Raw genomic sequence first — 26,958 nt, 5'->3', positions numbered from 1 at the left:
AGGTGTATGCTCTAACTTGGCAGGGTTATGTTGCTCATATCGTGCGTATGGTGTCTCGCATTGCTATGCCATTTGATTAGTTTAGACATGCTTTGTGTGAATGCCACCTGTTTAGTGTCTAATTACCATATATGTGAATTATGCATTGCCATCTTGTTGCAAGACATTATATATGTGAATTATACAATGCTATCTTGTTGCAAAGGCATTATATATGTGAATTATGCAATGCCATTCTGTTTAGCCAATCATCATGTATGTGAATTATATCATGCTATAATTGTTTTGTATTATGTGTTTCATTTGTCGACAATGTTTGTATATTCAACTACTCTTCCTGTGCATCAACCATTTGAAGCGGTGATGGAAGTATCTGGAGTGAAAACAAGGTATTCAGAGCAGACAATGCTACCTGCTGAAGCAAACATCTTGCTGGTTACAGAGAGCTCCTCAGAGGAGGATTCAGAGACTGATGACCAGTCCTATTTTCCCCCTGAGGTCTATGCTCAAACTTGGCAGGGTTATATTACCCATGTCATGCATGTTGTCTTGCATTGCTTAGTTTTTACATCATATATGGATTGCCATCTGCTTACTTGCTTACTATATAAATCATATATTTGAATTATATCATGCCATCATGTTTACATAGTACATACACATCATCTATCTGAATTATGGCATGGCAACCCATTTAATAGAGACATCATATAGTTATATCATCTCATCTTGTTTAGTGTTTACAGTCATCATATTTAGAATTATGGCATTCTATCCATGAATGTATGTGAATTATGGCATGCCAACCTATTTAATAAACACATTATATAGTTATGGCATGTCATCCTGTTTACATAGTCTCATATTTTGAACTATGTCTTTCCATCTTTTTTAGTTAGCCATCATAATGTGAAATTGTGTCATGCTATCATGTTTAGTTAGCCATCATATATGTGAAATTGTGTCATGCTATCCTGTTTGGTTAGACAACATAAATATGAATTATTTCATGCTCTCTTTTATTCCCCACTATCCATTAATTGCACCTATCTATCATACAATGTCTATACTTTCAATTACTTTTCTTGTTTATCAGCCATTTGAATTGGAGAGCGTGATGGCAGTATCTAAGGGAGTAACAACACGGTCTTCAGAAAAGATAGTGCTACCAGTTGATGCAGATAGAACCACGGTTGTACTTGCCCAAGGACTAGATCCACCACACATAACCCAAACTCTCGCAGATTGTACCCCTACCTAGTTGGACAGAGAACCAGCTACACCCCTTCTAACCCCAACCCCGGCAGATAGTAACCCGGTTCCAGTTGACACAGCACCGTCTCCACCACAGAGCACCCAAACACGAGCAGTTAGTAAGGGAACTGCAGTGCCCAAAGCACGAGGACCACCACTCTGAATCCCAACTCAACGCTTAAAGGAGAAGAAGATTTGTTCTCAGGTCAGGTTCTGTAGCTATGGTTCATACTCCTTTGCTCTTCCATTACTGTATTTACTCATACCAACTATTTTCAAATTTGAAGGATGGAATTGAAACTCCAATGGTGCAACAGGTATGTTTTAAACCTGTTTCTTTAACTGGTTTGCTGTTGTAACCTGCTCTATGTTGATTTCAGTTTCCATTGAATAAACAGTTATGTTCTCATGTCATGCACATTACAAGTGTTGTTATTGCTCTATAGTTACCCACACTTATATTCTGTCTATTCTGCTTTGTCTTGAACAAATATTATTTGAACTGTGTCTCTATCTTGATTTGGCAACAAAAACTAGAATGATATAGACCATAAAGTGACCATGGTACATAGATATATGTTTGTCTCATGTTGTTATCCTGTCCACTTTACTACTGAACTCATTTACCAAAATGAGTTTCATATACAGCATGGTAAACATGTGATGTGTCTGCTTGTTTCTCTTTTAGAATGCGGACAAAATATTGGAGAACAGTACCGCGTTATCCAATGGTAAAGGAAGTACTGCAGATAAGGTTCAAGATAGTGAGACATCCCTGTTGGTCTCCAAGAAAGCTGATAAAAACTATCTTGACGACAGTGAGGGAACCCAAAAGTCCTGTCTTGATGTAGTGTTCGAGTTACTGGCCACTACTGCTGGCACAAGCTCTTCGAACTCGCTGCCTGAATCAGTTCGTCTTCTTGAGTCTCAACTTCAAGTTGAAAGACATAGATCAGATGTGCTATGACAGGAAGCTGAAGGACTGAGGAAGTCCCTGCAGAATTCAGATGCATATTTTCTGGTGCAATAGCAAGCGCTGGAGGATTTAAGCGCCAAACAAGAGAAAGTTAATAAGCTTGCTAAGCATCTTGCCAGCATTATGGGTACCCAGGATATTGTTTCTTGAGATCTTCTGAAGTGGTTTCCGTTTGGGATATGTTTTGTTGCGGCGTTTATTTGCGCTGGTCGCCAACTTTGACAACCAGTGTATATGATATGCTGCTTTGTTCCCTATATTTGCACTGGTGGCGAACTTTGATGCCCAATGGATGTAATATGTGTAATAGCCGTGATAGCCTAGCATAAGTTGCTTGCTTATTTATTTCCTTGTTGTCTTGTTTATTTGTTTGCTTGTAGTCAGTGCAGTTCTTTTTCCGCGGTTTGCTAGTGGCTGCAATAACCTATTTTTTAAAACTAGGCCACAATAACCATGGGCTAATATTTACTGTAGTGACATTAGGCCTCCTACGGGCCGTACAAACAGTGGGCCTTCTACGGGCCATAGAAACAGTAGGCCTTCTACGGGCCGTAGAAACAATGGGCCTTCTACGAGCCGTAGAAACAATGGGCCTTCTACGGGTCGTATCATCAATGGGCCTTATACGGGCCGTATGACCATAATGAGCCATCGTTAATAGGCCGTATTTGATGACGCTATGAAAACGGCCCAACGTATTAACGGACCACAAACGGGCCGATGTAACCACGGGCTGAATTTGGCCCACAAGCAGAAAATGACAGTAATGGGCCGTAAGTAAACGAATGCTGGAAATGAGCCCAAGAATAAATGGGCTCTGAGAAGGCCGAAAGATAACATTTGCTGGAAACGGCCCAACTGAATAACGGGCCCTTAATGGGTATAAAGTGATATACTGTTCATTACGGGCCAGTTTCACCACGTGCCGTTAATGGGTGTAAAGTGATACACTGTTCATTGCGGGCCAGTTTCACCACGGGCCGTTTATAGGCCAAGAGTTACATAGGGCCTCATATGGGCCAAAAGACGTCATGGGCCATACATGGGCCAGAAGTGAAAACAGGCTGGAATCATATTGGACGGCCCAGATGACGCTACTGGGCCTAATTCAGATAGGGCGTAACGGGCCTTGGGTTAGCGGGCTGTAAATGGGCTATATGCGAACATGCCGTTAACAGGCTTTCCATGGGCCGGCCCGCCACCTTTTGACCAAGTCAAAAGGGTCGGCCTTTTCACAGTAATGGGCCTCTGTTGGGCCGTGCCACGTGTCGATGTATCATAGGCGCCTTCTGTCCAATGAGTGGATGACATCTGTCCCAACGATGAGTCGACACGTGTTTCCTCCAGCCAATGATGATTTTACACGTGGAAAATCCCCCATTGGTCGGGGCTGTTAACGGGTTATCGGATCCAAAACCCGACCCGATAGCTTAACGGCATTCCGTTACGGTGGATGCCACGTGTCGGTCACCCTTGATGAAACCACTTCTGTGACGCGCGATTTATCGGCATGGAAGTGGACACTTCCGTGATGATAATTTTGGTAATGTCATGGAACACTTCTACGACAGCACAGGTATGACTATCTTGATTCTATCATAAATTTGTCATGGATGTACATGCATGACAAAAAATGCGACCTACTATGACAAACACGTATCATCACGGAAGTGTATTTTTTTGTAGTGATAACCTGAGATTTAATAAGAAACACAATGAGATTATTACCTGCCTGCACCTTCTTTGTTTGATTTAACTGTAGGCCATTACCTCGTCTTGCCGAAGGCCGTGTACGCGCACCGAGGCCAGACATCTGCTCCAGAGCCTGAGCCAGAACCACCACTGGACCCCTATCGTCCATCCTGTTATCAGTGGGATCCGGCGGAGATCGCCAGCCAGTGGTACCCAGATGACACTCCTCAGTACACCGAGGAGAGTAGCCGTGATCCTTGGGCATAGACCAACTTAGGCCAAAAGCCTAAGCTTGGGGGAGTACGTATTTCTCACCGACTTTACATTCATGTTCACACACTTATTCTAGTCGTCGGTGCTCATACTCTTTCATTGTATTATCCATGCTAGTTTAATTTCTTTTTCTAGCTTTCTTCTTGTGTGTTTGATAAACTTTAAGAAAACCAAAAAAAATAGTTAGTTTAATTTCCATGCTTGTAGTAGTAATTAAAATGAAAACCCAAAAATATTTCTCGTTCTTCTTTTGCTTGTTGGGAGCTTTCCCATGTAAATAGTTTTATTTCTTTTCTTCTTTTGGGGGTCGAGAGGAGAAGACCATAATGAAAATGTTTAATGGCTCCAATATGCATGATTGTTGATTTGACCAAGAGCCCATATTACCTTGTCTTCTCCCTTGAATTGAATGCTTGTAGATTCCAGCTTAGTCCAAGCACGTGCACTATTATTATTATACACATCGTTCGGTCGTGCAAGTGAAAGGCAATAATGACGATATATGATGGACTGATTGAGATGAGAAAAGCTGGTGGGTTATTCTCAAGGGGAGTGGACTCCGCTCCTCATTCACGAGAAAATGGTTGGTAATCAAGATGCCCAGTCCCATGATCAAAAAGATCAAAGCAAATCAAAATAATTAAACAAAACTCCCCCAGGGCTGTTGCTAGTTGGAGGCACTCGTTGTTTCGAGCAAGCCATGGATTGATGCTTGTTGGTGGTGGGGGAGTATAAACTTTACCATTCTGTTTGGGAACCGCCTATAATGTATGTAGCATGGAAGATATCGAGATCTCATAGTTGTTGCGTTGACAGTGAAAGTATACCGCTCAAAATATTATTCATCTCTATTTTAAAATCGAGCTCTGGCACCTCTACAAATCCCTGCTTCCCTCTGCGAAGGGCCTATCTATTTACTTTTATGTTGGGTCATCACCCTCTTATTAAAAAGCACCCGCTAGAGAGCACACTGTCATTTGCATGCATTACTATTAGTTTATATTGGGTATGACTTGACTGGATCTCTTTTACCATGAATTACAATGTTTAGTTAGTCCTTCATCTTTAAAGGTGCTCTGCATTTATGTTTTGCGGTCTCGGAAAGGGCTAGCGAGATACCATCTTGTTATATCATATTATGATTGTTTTGAGAAAGTGTTGTCATCCGAGTTTTATATTATTGCTCGCTAGTTGATTATGCCATTGATATGAGTAAACATGAGACCTAAGTGTTATTGTGAATATGGTTAGTTTATAATCTTTGCTGAAAACTTGAATGCTGGCTTACATATTTACAACAACAAGAGCAAACGGAGTTTGTAAAAGTTTTTCTTTATCACTTTCAGTTTATCAACTGAATTGCTTGAGGACAAGCAAAGGTTTAAGCTTGGGGAGTTGATACGTCTCCAACGTATCTACTTTTCCAAACACTTTTGCCCTTGTTTTGGACTCTAACTTGCATGATTTGAATGAAACTAACCCGGACTAACGCTGTTTTCAGCAGAACTGCCATGGTGTTATTTATTGTGCAGAAAACAAAAGTTCTTGGAATGACCTGAAAATCCACGGAGATAACGTTTGGAAAATATAAAAAATACTGGCAAAAGAATCAAGGCCAGGGGGCCCACACCCTGTCCACGAGGGTGGGGGCGCGCCCCCTCCCCCTGGGCGCGCCACCCTGCCTCGTGGGCCCCCTGGAGCTCCATCGACCTCAACTCCAACTCTATATATTTGGTTTCGCGGAGAAAAAATCAGAGAGAAAGTTTCATCGAGTTTTACGATACGGAGCCACCGCCAAGCCCTAATCTTTCTCGGGAGGGCTGATCTGGAGTCCGTTCGGGGCTCCGGAGAGGGGGATTCGTCACCGTCGTTATCATCAACCATCCTCCATCACCAATTTCATGATGCTTACCGCCGTGCGTGAGTAATTCCATCGTTGGCTTGCTGGACGGTGATGGGTTGGATGAGATTTACCATGTAATCAAGTTAGTTTTGTTAGGGTTTGATCCCTAGTATCCACTATGTTCTGAGATTGATGTTGCTATGACTTTGCTATGCTTAATGTTTGTCACTAGGGCCCGAGTGCCATGATTTCAGATCTAAACCTATTATGTTTTCATGAATATATGTGAGTTCTTGATCCTATATTGCAAGTCTATAGTCACCTATTATGTGTTATGATCCGACAACCCCGAAGTGACAATAATCGGGATACTTCTCGGTGATGACCGTAGTTTGAGGAGTTCATGTATTCACTAAGTGCTAATGCTTTGGTTCGGTACTCTATTAAAAGGAGGCCTTAATATCCCTTAGTTTCCATTAGGACCCCGCTGCCACGGGACGGTAGGACAAAAGATGTCATGCAAGTTCTTTTCCATAAGCACGTATGACTATATTCGAAATACATGCCTACATTACATTGATGAACTGGAGCTCGTTCTGTGTCACCCTATGTTATAACTATTACATGAGGAATCGCATCCGACATAATTATCCATCACTGATCCAATGCCTACGAGCTTTTCACATATTGTGCTTTGCTTATTTACTTTATCATTGCTACTGTTACAATTACTACAAAACTGCTATCGTTACTTTTGCCACTGTTACCATTACTATCATACTACTTTGCTACTAAATACTTTGCTGCAGATACTAAGTTATCCAGGTGTGGTTGAATTGACAACTCAACTGCTAATACTTGAGAATATTCTTTGGCTCCCCTTGTGTTAAATCAATAAATTTCGGTTGAATACTCTACCCTCGAAAACTGTTGCGATCCCCTATACTTGTGGGTTATCAGGAGCCTTCACTGCAACTTTACCGGAAGAGGAGCGCTGGAGGATCAAAGTTCGTGTACCTGGGAGGACGTTTACACCAACAACAGAGCCCATGATTTTACCTTGGATGCACCGAGTTGGAACTTGGGAAAGAGCATGGCAGCCCACATCACCTTTGGACGCATATGTGAGGTGTATCACAAGGAGCTTGAAGACACCGTCTATCAGATATGCGGATGCTAAGACGAGCAATGGGAGATGATTCGTACCAGGAAGGATGGATCAATTGCAGCGTACATTCAGGAGATGGATTAACACATTCGTCGATATGAGAACCAAATGTGCGCTATCATGAAGAAGACCAAGAAGCTGATGAAGACGAATATCGAGCTAAAATAGGAATTCAAGTCAACACGCGATGGATATGAAGAAGAAATTGATGTACTACTGGAGAAGCATGAAGACCTGAAGAAGAAGCTAGGAATGCACGAGGTGAACCCGAAACAAGAGCCTGAAATGGAGATCTGTTCGGAGGACTACATCATATTGGACAACACCAACACGGACAGTGATGCAAATGACAACAGTGATGATGGCTATGAAGATGAAGCTGGAGCTGACATTATGGAGTCTTCCACCGATCAAAATTTCTTGATGACCACCATGATATTAGGAGTATATTTCCAAGTAGTTAGTATGGATCGATTTGTAATAGTAGTTTAGATCGTTTGTGTGAACCTTGTTTGATATTGAGTGGACTGAATTGATTGTATTTGCCTCATATGCATATGGGTAGTGAAATCTCTCTTAGACCTCATTCTATTTTGTTTTCTCATCCCCTCTAACCCATTAGATGCCTCCGAGACGTGACACCAGATTCGCTTTCCCGCCGAAGATCACCTAGTTGATCCAGCAGCATAATGCCTTGATGAAGATGTTAGTCTAGAACCAGAACCAGAACCAAGGCAACAACAACAACAACCCACCTCCACCACCCCCTGTTGACAACCTAGCCCGTTTTCTGAGGTTGAATCCGCCGGTGTTTTCTAGCAGTACCGAGCCGAATGTTGCAGATGATTGGCTCCGCAAGATTGGAAGAGAGCTGACCACTGTCGGATGAACGGATGCGGAGAGAGTGCGCTTTGCCGCACATCATCTTGATGGACCCGCATCATCTTGGTGGGAGAATTTCACCACCACTTACCCCATAGCTACAGTTACATGGGATCAGTTTTAGCAGGCCTTTCGCACTACACATGTTTTAGTGAGAGCCATGAGTTTGAAGAAGCATGAGTTGCGCAACTTACGCCAAGGGAGTCATATAGTGGGATAGTATGTTCATGAGTTTAGCAAGTTAGCACACTATGCCCCAGATGATGTGGACATAGTTGCCGCAAAGCAGGAGAAGTTTCTTGAGGGACTCAATGATGAGCTAAGTATGCAGTTGATGGTGGCAACTTTCAACAACTACCAAGAGCTGGTAGACAGGGCCCTCATGATAGAAGGCAAGCAGCAACAAATTGACAATCGCAAGAGGAAGTACGGACAGGGAAGGTACACTTCAAGAGCTCAGCAGAAGTCTCGCTATTCCCCATACTCGGTAGGACACACTCATAACCACAGAGGGCATAACCATGGAGGACATTCGCACAATGGAGGGAGTTCACACAACCACAGTGGCCCTAAGAATGGTAATGGGAATGGAGGAAGCAACAGTCAGAACCGTTCCAACCCCGCGACACCCGCCAAGAAGGATCTGAGTCACATTACTTGTTTCAAGTGTGGGAAGACCAGACACTACGCCACTGAATGTTCTGAAGAAAAGAATGGGAATGGCAATGGAAGATCTAGAAAGAAGCCCATCCCCTTCACCAGAGGTCAGGTGAACCACGTCAGTGTGGAGGAGATTGAGGAGCAGCCCGACGCGGTTGTCGGTAAGTTTTTGGTTAATGCATTTGCGACACTTATTATTTTTGATACTGGTGCATCTCATTCATTCATATCAAGGGGATTTGTGGACAAGTTTAAGTTGCCAACTGTAGCCCTTAAATCACCTATGTTAGTAAGTTCCCCAGGAGCAGAGTATATCGCTAGTCGGGGATGTTATCAGTTGCCAATAACCATAGGTAGACATGTTTTCCCCACCGACCATATTGTCCCGGAGTCACAAGGATTGGACATGATCCTAGGCATGGATTGTCTATCCAAGTTTGAGGGAAACATCGATTGCACCAGTAAATCAATTCTACTCACCACCCCAGAAGGAAAAAGGATCAAGTATGTGTCTAGGCATGCGCCAAGGAGAACCCAAGTAAATTCCTTATCGGCAATTGTTCAGGAGGAAGTACCAGTGGTGAAGGAGTATCCCGATGTATTTCCGGAGGAGTTACCAGGCATGCCATCAGATCGAGATATTGAGATTTTGATTGAGTTATTGCCAGGCACCAGACCAATATCAAGGAGACCGTATCGGATGCCCGCAAATGATCTGGAGGAAATTAAGAAGCAGATTAAGGAGTTATTGGAGAAAGGTTATATTCGACCAAGCTCATCACCTTGGGGAGCCCCAGTGCTTCTAGTTGAGAAGAAGGATGGATCTTTAAGGATGGTTGTTGATTATCATGCGTTGAATGAGGTGACTATCAAGAAAAAAATACCCTCTTACCGATGATCAATGATTTGTTTGACCAGCTGCAGGGAGCTAATGTTTTCTCCAAAATTGATCTTCGGTCAGGTTATCACCAGCTGAAGATCCGAGAGCAGGATATACCTAAGAAAGCTTTTACCACAAGGTATGGGCTATATGAGTATACAGTTATGTCATTTGGTTTGACTAACGCCCCTGCCTATTTCATGAGTATGATGAACAAGGTGTTCATGGAGTTTTTGGATAAGTTCATTGTGGTGTTCATTGATGACATATTGGTCTACTCGAAGAATGAAGAGGAGCATAAGGAACATTTGCGTTTGGTTCTCGAGAAGCTCAGGGAACATCAGTTGTATGCCAAGTTCAGCAAATGTGAGTTTTGGTTGAAAGAAGTTGGATTTCTCGGACATGTTATATAGGGAGAAGAAATAGCCGTAGACCCTAACAAGGTTGCATCTGTCACTAAGTGGTTGGCACCCACCACAGTTGGAGAGATCAGAAGTTTTCTTGGACTCGCAGGTTATTATCGGAGATTTATTGAGAATTTTTCCAAGATAGCGAAGCCCATGATGGAGTTATTGAAGAAGAACACCAAGTTTAAATGGACTAAAGATTGTGAGGCCAGCTTTCAGGAGTTGAAGAAACGTTTGGTTACGGCCCCAGTGCTGTTTCTCCCAGACATACGCAAGGATTTCCAAGTATATTGCGACGCTTCACGTCGAGGACTTGGAGGTGTGCTTATGCAAGACGGAAGAGTTGTTTCATATGCCTCACGACAGCTTCGACCTCATGAGTTGAATTATGCTACGCATGATTTGGAGTTAGCAGCCGTAGTACATGCACTCAAGACATGTATACACTTTATCATCGGAAACCGTTGTGATGTTTACACAGATCATAAGAGTTTGAAATACATCTTCACGCAGAAGGAGTTGAACCTCAGGCAAAGGAGATGGTTGGAGCTCATAAAGGATTATGATATGAGATTGCATTATCATCCAGGAAAGGCCAATGTCGTAGCAGATGCATTGAGCCGCAAGATTATGTTAACACACTCATAACCGGAGGATTACCTCAAGAGTTAGCTGATGATCTCCGAGAACTTCGATTGGAGATAGTACCAAGAGGTTATGTTGCAGCACTGGAAATTCAGTCCACTTTGCTCGAAAAGATCCAAGAAGCCCAGAAGACGGACAAGGAGATTGCAAAGATAAAGGAAAGGATGAGTAAAAGAAAGGCTAAAGGTTTTCATGAGGATGAACACGATACTTTATGGTTTGAGGATCGTATCTATGTGCCTAATGACCCTGAGATCAGGAAGTTGATTCTTCAGGAGGCTCATGATTCGCCTTATTCAATTCACCTAGGCAACACCAAGATGTATCTGGATTTGAAGGAGAGTTTCTGGTGGACAGGAATGAAGAAGGATAGTGCCGAGTATGTAGCAGTATGCGATGTATGTTAGAGAGTTAAGGCAGAGCATCAGAAACCAGCAGGGTTACTTCAGCCTTTGCCGATACCCGAATGGAAGTGGGATAAACTTGGCATGGATTTTATCACTTGACTACCAAGGACCCGTTCAGGCTATGACTCTATCTGGGTTGTAGTTGATCGCTTGACCAAGGAAGCCCATTTCTCATCCCTGTGAAGACAACTTACACGAGTGCTAAGTTGGCTAAGATATACATGACCAGGATCATATATCTGCATGGAGTTTCGAGGACCATCGTATCAGATAGGGGAACACAGTTTACTTCAAAGTTTTGGAACCAGTTGCACGAAACTTTGGGTACCAGGCTAGAGTTCAGTAAAGTCTTTCATCCGCAGACAGATGGACAGACCGAGAGAGTCAATCAGATTCTGGAGGACATGTTGAGAGCTTGTGCGCTAGATTATGGATCTAGTGGGGATGATAATTTACCCTATGCATAGTTCTCCTACAACAATAGTTATCAAGCCAGTTTGAAGATGGCCCCTTTAGAAGCCCTGTACGGAAGGAGGTGCAGGTCACCATTGTCGTGGGATGAAGTTGGAGATCGACAACTGTTTGGACCAGACTTAATCAGACATTCTGAGGAGAAGGTTAAGTTGATTCGAGATAGACTCAAGATAGCCTAGTCCAGGCAGAAAAGTTATGTAGATACCAAACGCAAGGAGGTAGCCTATGAAGTCGGAGACAGAGCATATCTTTGTGTGTCCCCACTAAGAGGAGTTGAGTGTTTTGGAGTCAAGGGAAAGCTAGCACCACGATTTGTGGGACCATACAGAGTTTTGGAATGTATGTGAGAAGTTGCCTACAAGTTGGAATTACCCGAAGGATTGTCAGGAGTTCACGATGTGTTTCACGTTTCCCAGTTAAAGAAGTGCCATGCAGAGATGGCTGACATCCCTCTGAGAGATAGAGTGGCATTGGAAGCGATTCAGTTGGATAGTGATCTGACCTATGAGGAGAAACCCGTTAAGATTCTCGAGATTTCCAGCCAAGTTACTCGCAGCAGAGTCATCAAGTTTTGCAAAGTTTAGTGGAGCCACCATTCCAAGGAAGAAGCCACCTGGGAGCGAGAAGAAGACCTCTGCAAGGACCACCCACACCTTTTTGCTGACCAACCCGAATCTCGATGGCGAGATTCATCTTAAGGGGGGTAGGTTTGTAACATCCCAATTTTCAATTTGGATGTTATACATAGATCATTCATATGCATACATGATTTATTGCATTTTGTTGTTTAGTTCTGGTTGCTTTTTGATCCAAGAGGCCTTAAGCAACTCAATGACCAATTTGAGAGAGTTGGAGGTTTCACAAAAATCCAATTTTGATTTATCAAAATTTGGTAATTGGATCAAATTGTTTTTCAAAATTCCTTTTCCAAATATTTTAAAAATAATGAAAAAAGATAATATGACTTCATCAATTCAGTAGAAAAATATTGGAAATTTAATTTTGAATTTTTCAGAGTTTATTTGATTTTATTCGCTAGTTTATTTATTTGTTAGCTGAGTAATTAGAATGTAATGTTTGTTTTTAGTTTAGGCATTTAAGTCCAGAAAAATGTTCATGAGGTTGATATAAGGCCATTTAGCTACGTGATTTTTTTGGGGAATTTTTAGGACTATATTATTTTTATTTTGTGTATTTTTAGTCTCTGGAAAATTGTTTTTTAAAGAAAAAATGTGCCACCTGAACTGGGCCGGCCCAGCTCAAGCCAGGCTGTGGTCCAGCGGCGCCGCCGCCTCCGCCACGACCGGGAGTCCGACCCGGACTCATTGCCGCCCCCTTCCCCAAGTCGCCCCCAAGCCTTTATATACGGAGCCCCCTGGCCCCTCTCTCCTCAAGCCGCACCACCTCCCGCCTCTTCCACCGCTGTCGCCGTCGCCTGCGCAAGCTGTCGCCGCCGCCTGCTGTAGCCGCCGCCACTGCCGAGTGCCGCCGCACACGCACCCGAACCCCGCCGCCGGAGCCCCGCCGTCACCGCCGAGCCGCCTCGCCCGCAAGTCGCCGCCACCGACATTGGCCGAGCCGCCACCGTCGACCGAACCGGCCAAAGACCGGTAAAACCCGATCAATGTTTCTTACTTTTTTTGGATTATTAGTTAGATCGGTTTATTTTTTTTATTAGTTAGTCTAATTAGCGAACGTTCACCCGTTTAGATCTGTCAACAAACGAATTCGTTCGTTAGTCTCCGTTAGCGGACGTTCGTCCGATAGATTTTTCTTTTTCCGTTTATTTTCGGCCAGAGACCTATCCGCAAATAGTTTATCGCAGTTTAGCCCCTGATCTTCAAACTAGCACAACTTTTAGCTCGTTTGTCCAAATTAGACGAAACCAACGCCTAAATCTTCAGAGCGATCCCCTCTATCTAGTAAACCAACTTGAACATGATATTGACAATTTAAAACTTGAGTTTAGTTTAGATTAGTATTTGATCTTATTTTGTTTGTATCTTGAGTTTCGTAGCTCTGTTTGAGTTGATTCTTTTTGCTGATCATAGCTAATCACATGTACCGACTGTTAACATGTAATCCACATAAATATAATGCTGTTAGATTTGGTTTTCTGTTTATATTAGCTATTTGCTTGTTTCGAGTTTTATTTGGATCTTTTCTCATTTTCTTCTTGCATTGTTTGCTTGTTTGCTCATGTATGCTATTGTTTGTCTATGCTAGATTTTTCTGGAGTGCGAAGCTTGTTACTACGAATCTCTAGAGTTTTTCGATCGTCGGCAAGGCAAGTTACACTTTAATCATACTTTTTCATACCCAGTTTTTACTATGCATTAGTTTTGCCCCTCAAATATTTGCATGAGTAGGATTAGGAACATGTGGTTTGGTTGTAGTACTTGAGGCAGGAACCTATTACCTTTGATCACCCTAGGAATATACGTTATGTGCAATTATTGCTTAGCCATGCTCGTAGACGGGGATTGGATTTATGTACATGGAAGTTGTGAGGGATAATAAATTTTGGACAATATTAAGGTGGCAATTTTAATACACATCTGGGTGGATTAGTTGGGGCACCTGGAGAAACCAGTGTTTGCCCATTGAGAAATCCCGGAGTACCCGTGTGATTTTTCCTCGGTCGCCACCCAGGCTCAAAGGGATCATATGATATTTCATGCCTAGAAACTTCCGTGTGCAGCCACAAGCCATTATGGGCTCTGGCATAGTTGAGTAAGTTGTGTGAGCTCTTGAAGAGGTGGACTAGCAGATGCAGGGGAAAGTAGGTGTACCGGTCTACCCAGAGTAGAGAGTTAATGCTTCAGAAAGACTATGTCTCGATCTTTCGATCATGGATGCGGTCGAGCCTTGTGGGGAAAAGTGCGCAACCTCTACGGAGTGTATAAACTAATCATGGTTAGCCGTGTCCCCGGTTATGGATATTTTGAGTATCTAGAAGTGGATATTATTGTTGATCTCATCACTCTTTAATTAATGAATTGTGTTTAATGATGATACTTGTTTAATGTTGGGATTTGAGTCGGAGGAACCTTCTCAAATATTGGTATAACTTTGTAGTAAACAAAATTTATTCCTTTGCTGTAGGGAAAAATTAGCTTTATGCAAAACTTTAAACTTAGAGCCTCCACCAGCCAAATATGCATGTAGATGTAGTTTTTTGCATTCATTTTGCTCTATAGTGTAACTCTGCCAGCATATTCCATGTGCTGACCTACACGGCTGTAGCGTCTCATGTTGCAGACTTTACCGACGAAGAATAATGTGCGATAGGTCGTTGTCATGCACTCAACTATGCCGTTGGAGTTGATGGACTCATTTACCTTCGAAGCTTCCGCGGTTATTTTGCTTAGATGGCCTTCAGTCATATTATTTGTGTAACAGATACTCTTTATGAGGACTTCGATGTAATAAGTGTGTGATTGAAACTCTGTTATAATTCCTCGAGTACTGTGTGTGTCAGCATACCGATCCAGGGATGACACTTAAGCACAGAGACTTCGTTCCATTGGGATCGTGGTCGCTACAGTGAGAGGTGTGGGTGCGGTGAGAGAGTGGCTGAGGTCAGGATAAGGCTGGGCAGGTAAGCTAAAAAAAATTGGATAGACAACATTTATGATATTGTGCGAGAATTTGGTAAGCGCATCAAGTATTTGTAACAGATTTTTGTTAGATAATAGTATTATATTTATACATCAACAAATTACCTTTTTAATCAATTTACATTACATGTAAAGTGGACTTCATTTATTACCCGATCGTGTCGTTTCTCTACATGAGAAAATTAACATGCAAATTATGTTTACATATCTTCAGTAAAATAATTTAAAAGACCGTAGCAACGTCGGGCATTTTACCAGTGGATCTTAGGAAAGAGTATACTCCCTTCTAAATTTAAAGAACTCAGGCCCATGAGGCCGTTGCGGTTTAACCGACTCCAAAGCTCAGGACAAAAATGAGCGAAGCGGCCTGCATCGAAAGAAAAAAAAACAGAAAGCAAGCCCGGCCCGAGTGAAGCTACCCTTGAAACCCTAGTTCGCAGCTCTCCTCCCATTGAGAATTCTCGCCGGCGGCGGCGGCGTCAGCCATGCCCATGGATGCGGGGAACAACGGGAAACAGCGGCTGCAGGACAAGTTCGACCTCCTTGCGAAGGAGCAAGGGTACCGGAGTCGCGCGGCCTTCAAGCTGCTCCAGCTCGACACGCTCTTCCGTTTTCTCCCGACGGCTCGCGCGGTGCTTGATCTCTGCGCCGCGCCTGGGGGGTGGGTCCAGGTGGCCGTCAGCCGCGCCGCCCCCGGCGCCTTCGTCGTCGGCGTCGACCTCGCGCCCATCCGCCCCATCCGCGGCGCTCTCTCTCTCAAGAAAGACATAACTGCCAGTGCCAGGTGCGGCGCCGCCGTGCGGCGGCTCATGGACTCGAGGGGCGTCACGTCATTTGAAGTCGTCCTCCACGACGGTGTTGGACGAAAGAAAAAGAGAGGAAATCGTTCCGTGTGCGGTGGCAACAGTGCATCGGCTGCGCAGGAGGCCACAACCACGCAGTCAGCGCTTGTCATGGACGCCGTGCGCCTAGCTACCATGTTCCTCGCCCCCAATGGCACCTTCATCACCAAGGTATGAATGATGTATTTGTTTTGCGGGGTGAATTCATGATCCGAGGCTTCTTACACAAACATGTGATAAATATGCTTTTTACATGTTTTGCAGTGTTTATATGTAATAAAAGTTTGTCGGATATATTAGCTAGTGTAACTAAGCTTTCATGGTGGATCAGTACTTTACCTAGTGTGATAAACATAGTGGATCATATTTTTTCTGGTAGCTTCTTGGTACTACCTCCGTAACAAAATTTAAGACATTTTTGCCGTTCAATTTGAACTGAAAAAAAGGAGTTACGGAGGTAGGTAGTTTTTATGTTGATGCCTTCTTGCAACACTCATTTTTATTTAATCTCCATCAGTTCTTCAATCCGTTATGATGCAGATTATGACTCTTGATGTTGTTCCCCTGTATGAAGTGCACATCTCAAATCAGTTTTTATTCTCTTCAATAGTTCTTCAGGTGTCAAGATTACAAGGCTGTAATGTTCTGCCTGAAACAGGTGTGTTTTGATCACAGGTTTTTAAAGTGTTTGTTTTGTTAGTTATTTTATACAAGTTGCTATTAATGCATCAAATGTACCCATTTACAGCTATTTGAGCGTGTTCATCTGAGTAGACCTGTAGCAAGTTGGTCCACGCCTGCTGAAATTTATGTTATCTGTCTGAGATATAAAGCCCCTGCAAATATTCAACCAGAACTTCTTGATTTGAAGCACCTGCACTTGTTGAGTGTGGATGCAGAGAAACGCAAGCGGTAGGTATTTTCTCCCACATCATTACTGGAATTTGTCTATTTTTTTGCATATCTTAGTGGCTTATGTTATGTGATATCGTTTGTCACAATATTGTTGCTGGCTTCTGCAAAGGTATGGCGCCTCCACGCGAAGGTGTTGGCTTGCCTCACAATGTACTTTGTCATATGGTCTCCGCCATACCTTTGTGGCATCAATAGAATGTTGTGCGCCATCTGACATAGAGGGAGAGGGAGAGGGAGAGGGAGGATGAGCTTATTTGTAAAGTCAGAAAAGCAGTTAAGCATGATTATTTTGTAGAGCAGTAAATAGGCATTAAAAACAGCTGGCATTGCTGTTCTTTTCTTCAGGATCTGTACTTTCAAACTTTGAATTGCAGTCCAGTTTGGTTGGAAGTACACTGTTCTAAATTTATATCATATACTATTTATGTAGGCAGGAAAGCACAGAAATCTGGAAAACTGGTCTAGCATCAGATTTTATATGGTCTGAGGCCCAGACACCACTAGAGTTTCTTGGTTCCTTTTTGACAATTTCATTTGACGATCCAGCATCTCTGCCTATCAAGAATCATGAGCTTACTACAGATGAGGTAGTGGAGTATTGCCTGCCTAGCTTCTCTTCTGTCTTAGTTATGACCCTGGTTGCTTGTACCTTTGCTGTCTAGCAGATAAAACAACTCTGTGAATATTTGTTTGTGCTACGTGAAAATGGCTACAATCATCTGTTGGAGTAAGTACCTTTCTTCAGTTCCTTTTCTATCTTGTAATTTGCTTCTAGATTATGATTATCCAAACATGTCTATTAGTTACGCGTGCACAGAAATTGGTCCTGTCAACCTCATACGAAATTGATTTACAATGTTAGATGGCGCATGCGCGTAAGGAAAGCACTGTCGTCATGTTCACAGGTGACACCAAGGACTGATGGGACTGCGACGGACAACAAGGGCAGAGAAGGTGACCAAATTTTACATGAAGTGGAAGGTTTGAAGAATGTTGTTGATAGAAAGAGAATGAGAGTGAAGTGTCAATCAAGGCCTCATGCAAGGGTATTGCCGTTATGAAATGTAATTGTAAGTGTAATATTTGCTGCGATGTGGGATTAATTTAATTGTCTGCTATGTGTCTCTTCATTCCAGGGTAAAGCACACGAGGCATCAGGAATGCAAATTGATGCTGCAGAAGATGGTTATGGTGATCCTGACTTGTTCCCTACTTGCGCTATTGAGGTATCTTGCTGTTTACATAGTCCTATCTGTCTATCTTTGCATCTGCAACATTCCTGCTCCTGAAGTTTTTTCTTCGGCATTAAGCCTTTATTATAACTAGAGAATACCCCGCACGTTGCTGGAATCGATTGCAATATATTTTAGTGATTTGATTGTATGAAACATGCATAGTTGAATTTCTAATATATGAACTAAATTTTAAAACAAATTATATATTGTATTTGATTATTGTGTAATCAAAAAATATTTTTAATATAAGTGGCATAATATAATGGAAAACTTTTTCCCATGCATGTTGAGTGGACCTTTGATGAGGTGGCATGTGTGCTGGTGTGGAATGTGTGCATTGGATCGACTAATAATGGAAAACTTTCTCATGCATGTTGTGCTGGGCCTTTGATGAGGTGGCATGTGTGCATGTTAAGATAATAGAGGTAGTGGGTATGGACTATTTAGGTATATAGGATTATAGTCAAATACTACAGCAAAAGTAGTCGATTGAGGCGGTTTTATACTAATGTAGCAACGGGTAAAACTGTGGCTACAGATGCTAGATATGGTTTTTGCGCCCGTCTAAGGTGTTGCCATAGCCTCCGTCTCAACATTTGAGATGGGTTTGACAACCGTAGAATCGGTTGATAGACATGGCAAACTCAAATTCAAATCAATCTGCTTGAATTTGAAAATACATTCACAGTTTGAGTTAAAAAGTATATGCATTGGTAGTAGTGGGCACGTACCGCCGGTATCAAAGGTGTTGTAATTGTCATTGAATAAATAAATATAATCGTCATATGCAAGTTTAGCAAAAGCCAACATTTTTATTCCTTGTGAAATGTTATTACAATTACACTCGAGCATGAGCATGGTTACGCAGTCCCTATTACACTGTCAAGTAAAGGAGTCCATCTAGTAATTTAACTAGCCAGCAGATTGTTCTTGTCCTTCAAGCGAAACACATTGAGCTGCCTCTTATGTTTGTCTTCCTTCAAGCTGAAACATTTTTTACTCCATAAATCTGAAAGAACAAACAAACAATTGGTTGTGATTAAATAAGTGTTTAGTTAATTACACGGGATCAGCATTTATTGGACAAACGAGTCTATTCTGACTTCAAAGAAGGATTAAACAAACAGCAATGGAAATTGCCACAGTAGAAGAGTGAATGTTTAAAAACCTGAGAACAAATTCGTACAAATATTAAGCATTCTTTTGCCAATGTCAAATTGAACTACTTAGTATTCCTGCAACCACGGAGCAAATAATTTCTCACGTTAAGTATACAAATAGAAGGAAGAATATCATGTTCTACTTGATACTTCTTCGGAATGATAATTACCTGATGTCAGGTACGTGCACATGGCAAAGCAAACGTTTTTTATGGCAATTTTAGTTGACGTGAGGATGGCAATTTTTGTGTACAAGCATGGCAATTTCCTGGCAAAAAATAAACTAAGACAGATTTGCCATGCTTGCCCACTAAAGTTGCCATCCTCAACAAATATAAATTACCACAAAAAACGTTCATTTTGCCATGTGCACATACCTGACGTTCGGTAGTTATCGGCGTCCTACTTCTTAGAGCATCTCCAACAAGCGCGCAATGCGCCGCGCGCTAAAAACTACTTTGCCGCGCGCGCTTCGCCTGATTTTGCGCGGCCCGCAGCGCTGGCTCCAACAGCCGCGCTAAAATGCAGCGCGCGCGCGCCGCTCCAGCAGCGCGCAAAAAATGCAGCGCACATAGTCTGCTTTCACATGATGCAAAATGCGTATATCCAGACTTCTCCAACGATATATAGTTCTACTACGTCCACATAGCCTACTTCTACGATACAAAATAAAATTGGCTTCTCCAACGATATATAGTTCTACTACTACTCGTTCTCCGACTCAGACTCTGCCTCGGTGATGTCCTCCTCCGACGTCTGAGCATAGGCGTCAAGGAACCGCTCGTCGCGGGAGTCCCAGGACGACGCATCTCCTAGCGCCATGTTGTATTTAGCGACCGCCTTCCGTGTTTACTTGTCCTCGCGATAGGCGGCTCGCGGCTTCCTCCTCTCCTCCCTCTCCGCCCTCCTCTCGGCGAAGAACTGTTCTTCGTTGATGATGTCTTGCGGGAAGCGTTGCCTCCACACCGCCATGGCTTCCTCGTCCATCTCGGCCAGGCTAAGACGGCGCTCCCGCCTCCGGTGTTTGCGACGATCCTCGTCAGTGGTAAGCTGCGGGAAAGGCACCAACTCCTGTGCCCGCTCCCGCGTCGACACGTCGGTGAAGTTCATGTCCCAACGTGACCGGCAGAGGCGCCACGCCGCAGCGTCGTATGCGCGCGCGCCATCCTGGGCGGTGTCGAAGGTTCCGAGGCCGAGGCGCACGCCGCCGCCCGACTGAATTGAGGCGGAGTAGGTGCTGGACGGAAGCACGCAGACGCCGCGGTAGCCTGAACCTCCCTGGCGGCGAGGCGGCATGGTGGCGCGGTGGTGGCGGCTCGGCGGCGAGGAGGGAAAGCAGTGGAGAGAGCGAGAGAGAGCGGCAGATGGCGCTGCAGTTTTATAGGCGCGCGCGAAGCGGCGCGCCAAATCTTGCGCGCGAGCTGCCGCCTTTTCCCGCGCGAGCTGCCACCTTTTCTCGCGCGCGCAATCGTTTCCCGCGCGCGCTTGTTTCCCGCCACCGCTGGAGCGCGTGAAACCGGTCGGCGCGCGCTAAAAAGCACTTTTACCGCGCGGGCGCGTCTTCTAGCGCGCTTGTTGGAGATGCTCTTACCAGGACGTGAGGGTGACAAGTCAAAAATATCTTTGGCAGATAACTTGATAGTTTTTATGATCCCGATAAACAAGTACAAGTAGAAAGGGAAAACAATTTACTGCTGAGACTAAAACTGAGAGGCTATTATGTCCTCAGCAGTTAATCAGCTAGTTGTGGTTGCAGAGGTGAATCTGCTAGGCTGCAGCAGCTACCTCGCGCCATGTTCATCGGCATCTGGGAGATGAATTGCATCAGGATGGAGGCAGTGGATCAAAACCAAAAAAGGAAAGAATCGATGGACTTGAGCCTGGAACTAGTAATTAGCAACATATATAAACTCCTACTTTTATGTGACTTGCGTGTTTTGTGCTCAGCTGACTTGCACAGAAAGACCCCTATTGTTTAGTAATTTGGCCCACAATGGGGAGGACTAACCTCAAAAGTACTAGAAAAGCCCAAATTGCAAATAGGCCTATCCAGACTTCCGCTTCCAGTGGGAACTGCACCGGCTGAACCGGACGCGCTCATCACTCCACGTCGCTGTCGTGCAACGCTTGAGCCCACAGCAGCAGCTGATCACTTGTAAGTTGTCCTGTGCCATGGATGTGATCTGATGGAGGCTGGAACACCGGGCCTTGACCAGAGCTGGTGAGATGGATCCAGCCACCACTGATGCTGCAAAGTCTTGGATTTGTTTTGGGTTCTCATTAGGAGATCAGATCGTAGTTCCTTCCGTACAAGTCGATGGTTATTTAATGGGCATTTGGATAACTTCCTCAAATAAAAATATTTAAAATAGTGGATAACTTATTCCAGTGTGGGTGGGTGTTGTAGAGACGGTTTACACGTCCGTGTATTGGGGGTGTCTCAACAAAGCGTTGGGTGCTGCTTTCCGTTAGAGGTGAAGATATGGTCTTTTTACCCGTATCTCGGATCACTGTTTTGTTGCAGTGTAACACAGTTGGGGAAGTGAATCTTGTTCTATCATGATATTTTTATGTTATCTTCCCAGTAGGACATGCCTTTTTTAGCTTCTAGTAGTACTTGTTTAAATATCTTGTGAGCTCAGTGAGATTTGTGTTTGTGCTTTTTATAGGGTGGAAAAGAACTTCGAGCTGTTGAGTCACCACTGCTAGATTCGGAAGAAGACATCAGAAACAGTGAGAACGAAGAAACTCAAGCTTATGAGGACTCTGGTGAGGAAATGGATTATGATCAAGAACAACAGAGGTAAATTTTCTGACACGTACACCCACACATAATACAATAAACAGGTCAGATATAACTTCATATCATTTTCAAGAATTACTGTAAACCCCACTTATATGTAGCAACAACCAGGTATGGCGCTCAGATCAAGGGGACGCTCGATGAAGCTCATGTGCCTTTTGTGACTAAAAGGTGTGGAGAAGTCAAACGTCCGAGCAAACGTGCAAAGCAAACCAATCCCTATGACAATACAGAGGTAATATCAACCCTAATTCATATGATCGTTAGCCCCAAGAAGGATTGATAATAAGAGATGATGTGCCCTGCAAAGGGGTTCCATGTCATTATGGATTTTAACGGGAAGGTATTGGTGGATCCACAGATGAAGGTCAACAGGTCTAGCAGATCGGCTCAGGGAAGAAGGGTGGGCAGTGGAGGCTCCAAAGGAGGGAAAGGGAAGAAGGGCGCTGGTGGCCGGAAAGGAGGCATGCGACGGAAAGCTAGGCAGAAGGCCGGCAAAGCCGATGAACTGGAAACATAACTCCTGCTGAAATTTCCAGCTAGCCAGCATGTCAGATAGCTAGCTGTTGTTTTTATACATTGTACTCCCTTTGGCTCTGGAAAGACCAATAAATTTTCTCCGAGATCGAACGGAGGCTAAAGTTTGTAATAATAATCGTCAACAACTACGCTACTAAATAGATCTCTATCTCTATGTAACATTTACCTTTACCTATTTGTAATGTATATATATATGTATAGTAAACTGGTATTTGCTTCTGCAATTTCAATTATATCAATACTTTATTTAATTTACACCTGTTTATTACTTTTGGAAATATCTATTTATCGGGACAGATAATACCCCATTCTAGGAAGGGCTGAGGTGGGTATTATATCTAATGCTCTAATGCTATTAAAAGAGCAAACATTTTCTTCCCTAGCCGCACCCCATCTATAAAGTATGCACAACAACCCGAACGAATTAAAGCCACATGGTTAGACCCACTCAATTAGATCTAGCCATCAAAATAACTAACCCTCCCCGAAAGTGCACTTACCAGTTTCTTTTTTGAGAGTACATGCACTTACCAGTTTCATGGGGCAAACGAAAACACGCAGCCCACGCCGCTGGGAACGGATACTCTAACATCATGAAGGGATGTCACGAAGCTACATTGCAATCCTAGTGCAAAACGAAGAAGTGATGTCACGGGCATTGTAGCAAAGACACTGTGCGCAGGTACTGTTTATAAAAAATAAAATCTGAAATTCATTTTATTGCACCATAATTTTGTTTGTATGTAATTTTTGTAAATGTATACAGTAGATTTGTAATTTGCAAATTAATTCAAGTCATTTTAGGCTTAATGATATGGATACGAAGAAGGAATGTCAGGATACTGTATGATCTCGTTCCCACGCCGCCTCGCCTCTCCGGCCGCACAAGTCTCTTCAGGCTAATTTTTTAAAATAATATACTTTTTTTAATAATTTTGAGAAATATTACACCATTTTTATTTTTATTTTTAAATAATACGGCGTCGGTCACGTGGAAGTCGGCCGCGAGTAAGCCGATAGGCCTCACATCCCTGCCCTTCCACTCGGCCTGCGGGGCGTCCAGTCGGCCGTGGGCAAGCCGATAGGCCCAGTCGGCTTCCCGGCGGCCGACAGGAGGCTGGTAATTAGATTAGCCCGTGGGCATTGTGTTTGTAGACGAGGTTGACCGGCGCATCCACATACGTAATGAAACAATGAAACGACGCTAGCAGCTAGACGTAGTTGATCATGCCAGTTCCGATGTCTCGAACCGCACGCGCTGCCGCCGGCTGCCATACGCCGCCGCCGCCGGGGACTCCATTGTGTCCGACTTGTCGCCGCCCGTGGCCGCGCGCACCACGATGCTCTCCTCGTCCGCCGGCTCCTGCACAAGTCAGTGTCATTCTCTGTTAATTGCCGGAGTTGCTACAAGTCACTAACTGCTATGGTGCCCTTCCAATCAGTCCATGCATGCATGGCCAAGTTAGTTGTCTACGCGAACGATCAATCAACATGGCATGCATGCATGTAATACGTAGTACTCCCTCCGTTCCTAAATACTTGTCTTTCTAGGCATTTCAATAAGTGACTACATACAGAGCAAAATAAATGAATCTACACTCTAAAATATGTCTACATACATTCGTATGTAGTAGTCATTTGAAATGTCTAGAAAGACAAGTACTCCCTCCGTTCGAAATTACTTGTCGCAGAAATGGATGTATCTAGATGTATTTTAGTTCTAGATACATCTATATCCGAGACAAGTAATTCCGAACGGAGGGAGTATTTAGGAACGGAGGGAGTAGTAATTTGCATGCACAAGGCTAGCTAGCTACGTAGGTTTATCGAAGCCGCGCCGGTCATCCTCGTCTACAAACGGAATGCCCCACTGGCTGGGCTAACCTGTCGGCCTCCGCCAAGCCGACTGGGCCTATCGGCTTACCCACGGCTGACTGGACGCCCGCAGGCCGAGTGGAGGGGCAGTGACGTCGGATGGCCACTTGTCGGCTTACTGTAGGCTGACTGAAGCCTGTCGGCTTACCGAAGCCAGTCGGCTTCCATGTGACCGACGCTGTATTAATTTTTGAAAAAATAAAAACAGCCTAATATTTCTCTAAATAATTAAAAGAAGTGTATTATTTAAAAAATTAGCTCTCTTCGGTAAGCACAAAGTGGACACGTGGGGCGACCACCAATGAAGGAGGCCACACGGGAGCCTGTGGCGCCCACACTCCCTCGCCTCTCCGGCCACATCGGTCTCCTCCCTAAGCACGTGGGGCGGCCGCCGACGAACGAGTCCGCGCGCGAGACTGCGTTGCAGTGGCGCGGAGCCCTCTACTCCCCGTCGGTTCAAGATCTGCACAGGTTTCGTCCCTGGCATCGTCGGTCTTATCTAAAGGAATTCTTCCCCGGTCTTTCGTTCTGCAAAAGATGAGTGAATGCTTGGGTATGGACTCCAGAAACAAAGTTTTGCACTTAGATGGCGCAGATTTTGTTTTATGTTACACCTCCTTTTTCTTTGGACTGTATTTGCCTGAAAACCCGTGGAGGAATATCGCCCTAGCACTGCAAACCAAAGAAATTAATGGTCAGGACTGTTGTTTATGCTTGTTTAAGCCTGATTAATCGAATCAATTCTTGAAACCTAATCTGATGTTTATAGTTGCATTTGCATATCACTTTTTCATACTGGCGCAATTGTCAAAACTGCTATTTATGCTTGTTTGAGCATGAAATATACACGCTATTTTTTTAAATAATACATTTTCTTTATTAATTTTCAGAAATATTACGTCAAAATTATTTTTTTTCAAAAATAATACATAATCGGCCATCCGGTACCCGACTGGGTCCAGTCGGCCAGGAGGAAGCTGATAGATGCCCTGTCGGCTGGCAGGACTCAGCCTCCAGCCTCCTTTCTTGTAGATCATGTTGGCTACTATTGGCCGACTGAAACTAATTGTCTTCCAGTAGAACGATAAGGTTTAATTGTCTTCCCGGAGGACGATTAGTTCTAATAGGCTTCCTGCAAGCTGATAGGTGCATACCCCATTTTCTCAACCCTACGTTTAACGCTTCTGGACTCCCGCTTATATCCGCTGTTTCCCGTCAGTATATCCCGCCACATTTTCCCGCTTTCTAGTCCTCGCCATATTTTCCCGCTTTCCCACCCGGATCAGGACATAGACGCCTCATGTCCGAACATAGGCGGCTGATATCCGTAGGCTCCTGCGGGAGGGAACGTTAAGTCATGAAGAATTACGTCGCCTCAATTGATATTGAAAACAATAAAGAGAATTAAGTCATACCAGCTAGTTGTGGTTGTGGCCGAAACACGAAGCTCGACGTGGGACCCCTCTGCAGTGGTTGTGGCTGAAACACGAAGCTCGATGTGGGACCTTGCTGCTGTAGGTACTGCCACGTCGAATTGCCAGCTTGGTCAGGATAGGGTGGCCTGGTCGTCAGCTGATGTGCTAGACGGGGACGTGGCTGATGTCGGTGCGTGGAAGGACGCGACTGCTGTTGATGATGGTGGTGAACAACGTCGCTTCTTCGGGTGCACATGATAGCCTCGTAGACGGCTCTATCCTGTTCTGAATGCATGTCAGGAAGGGTTGTAGCACAGACCGGTGCTGAAGAAGTGGAAAACATAGGACTGAGAAAATGAGGCATGCACCTATCGGCTTACAGGAGGCCAATTAGAACTAATCGTCCTACAGGAAGACACCAATCAGCCTCCTGACAGCCGACAAGGCACCTATCGGCTTCCTCCTGGCCGACTAGACCCAGTCGGCTACCAGATGACCAACTATGTATTATTTTTGGAAAAAATAATTTTGGCATAATATTTCTGAAAATTAATTTAAAGAGGTATTATTTAAAAGAAATTAGCTGTATGCACGCCACAAGCCTGAGTGAGCACAATTGTCCTACGACACGTAATTCAAAGTTTCACTTTTTAATACTTGAGAAGTGCTATTTTTAATACACGGCACACACATTCAGAGTGCTGAGAATGCCATAATTGCACGCCATAATTGCAACAATTATCAATAATAAAGTCTTATATTTTTTGTAATTTTCAGGCCCTCCGATGGTCTATTGTGCAACAAAGGCCCCGTTCATCTCTGAAAAATTCCGCTGCAGTCTCAACCGGTATTTGACAAAGGCTTCACAGATTAAGCCTCCGTTAACAATTTCAGAGGTGTAGGTTGGCTTGCAGCTCATGTGGGCGGAGGAAACGCACGCTTCAATATGTCCCTCGGAAGTTGTTGCCGCCGCCCTTTCTGCCATAGCTGGA

The 26,958-nt window shown here is 43.9% G+C and overlaps 1 protein-coding gene across 1 annotated transcript; it reads left to right on the top strand.

Moving 5' to 3' along the window:
* Positions 1 to 15,561: 15,561 nt before the first annotated feature.
* Positions 15,562 to 22,906, top strand: LOC119338315 (adoMet-dependent rRNA methyltransferase spb1-like). The gene is made up of 10 exons (XM_037610608.1): positions 15,562 to 16,194; positions 16,634 to 16,681; positions 16,772 to 16,935; positions 17,369 to 17,525; positions 17,604 to 17,665; positions 17,801 to 17,984; positions 18,075 to 18,164; positions 22,003 to 22,136; positions 22,248 to 22,371; positions 22,498 to 22,906. Exons 1-10 carry the CDS (start codon positions 15,667 to 15,669, stop codon positions 22,654 to 22,656), a joined length of 1,650 nt encoding a protein of 549 aa, XP_037466505.1. The 5' UTR covers positions 15,562 to 15,666; the 3' UTR covers positions 22,657 to 22,906.
* The last annotated feature ends 4,052 nt before the right edge of the window (positions 22,907 to 26,958 follow it).

This window comes from Triticum dicoccoides, chromosome 7B, assembly GCF_002162155.2.
Source record: "Triticum dicoccoides isolate Atlit2015 ecotype Zavitan chromosome 7B, WEW_v2.0, whole genome shotgun sequence".
Classification (NCBI taxonomy): domain Eukaryota; kingdom Viridiplantae; phylum Streptophyta; class Magnoliopsida; order Poales; family Poaceae; genus Triticum; species Triticum dicoccoides.
This window is presented reverse-complemented; position numbering and strand designations above follow the sequence as displayed.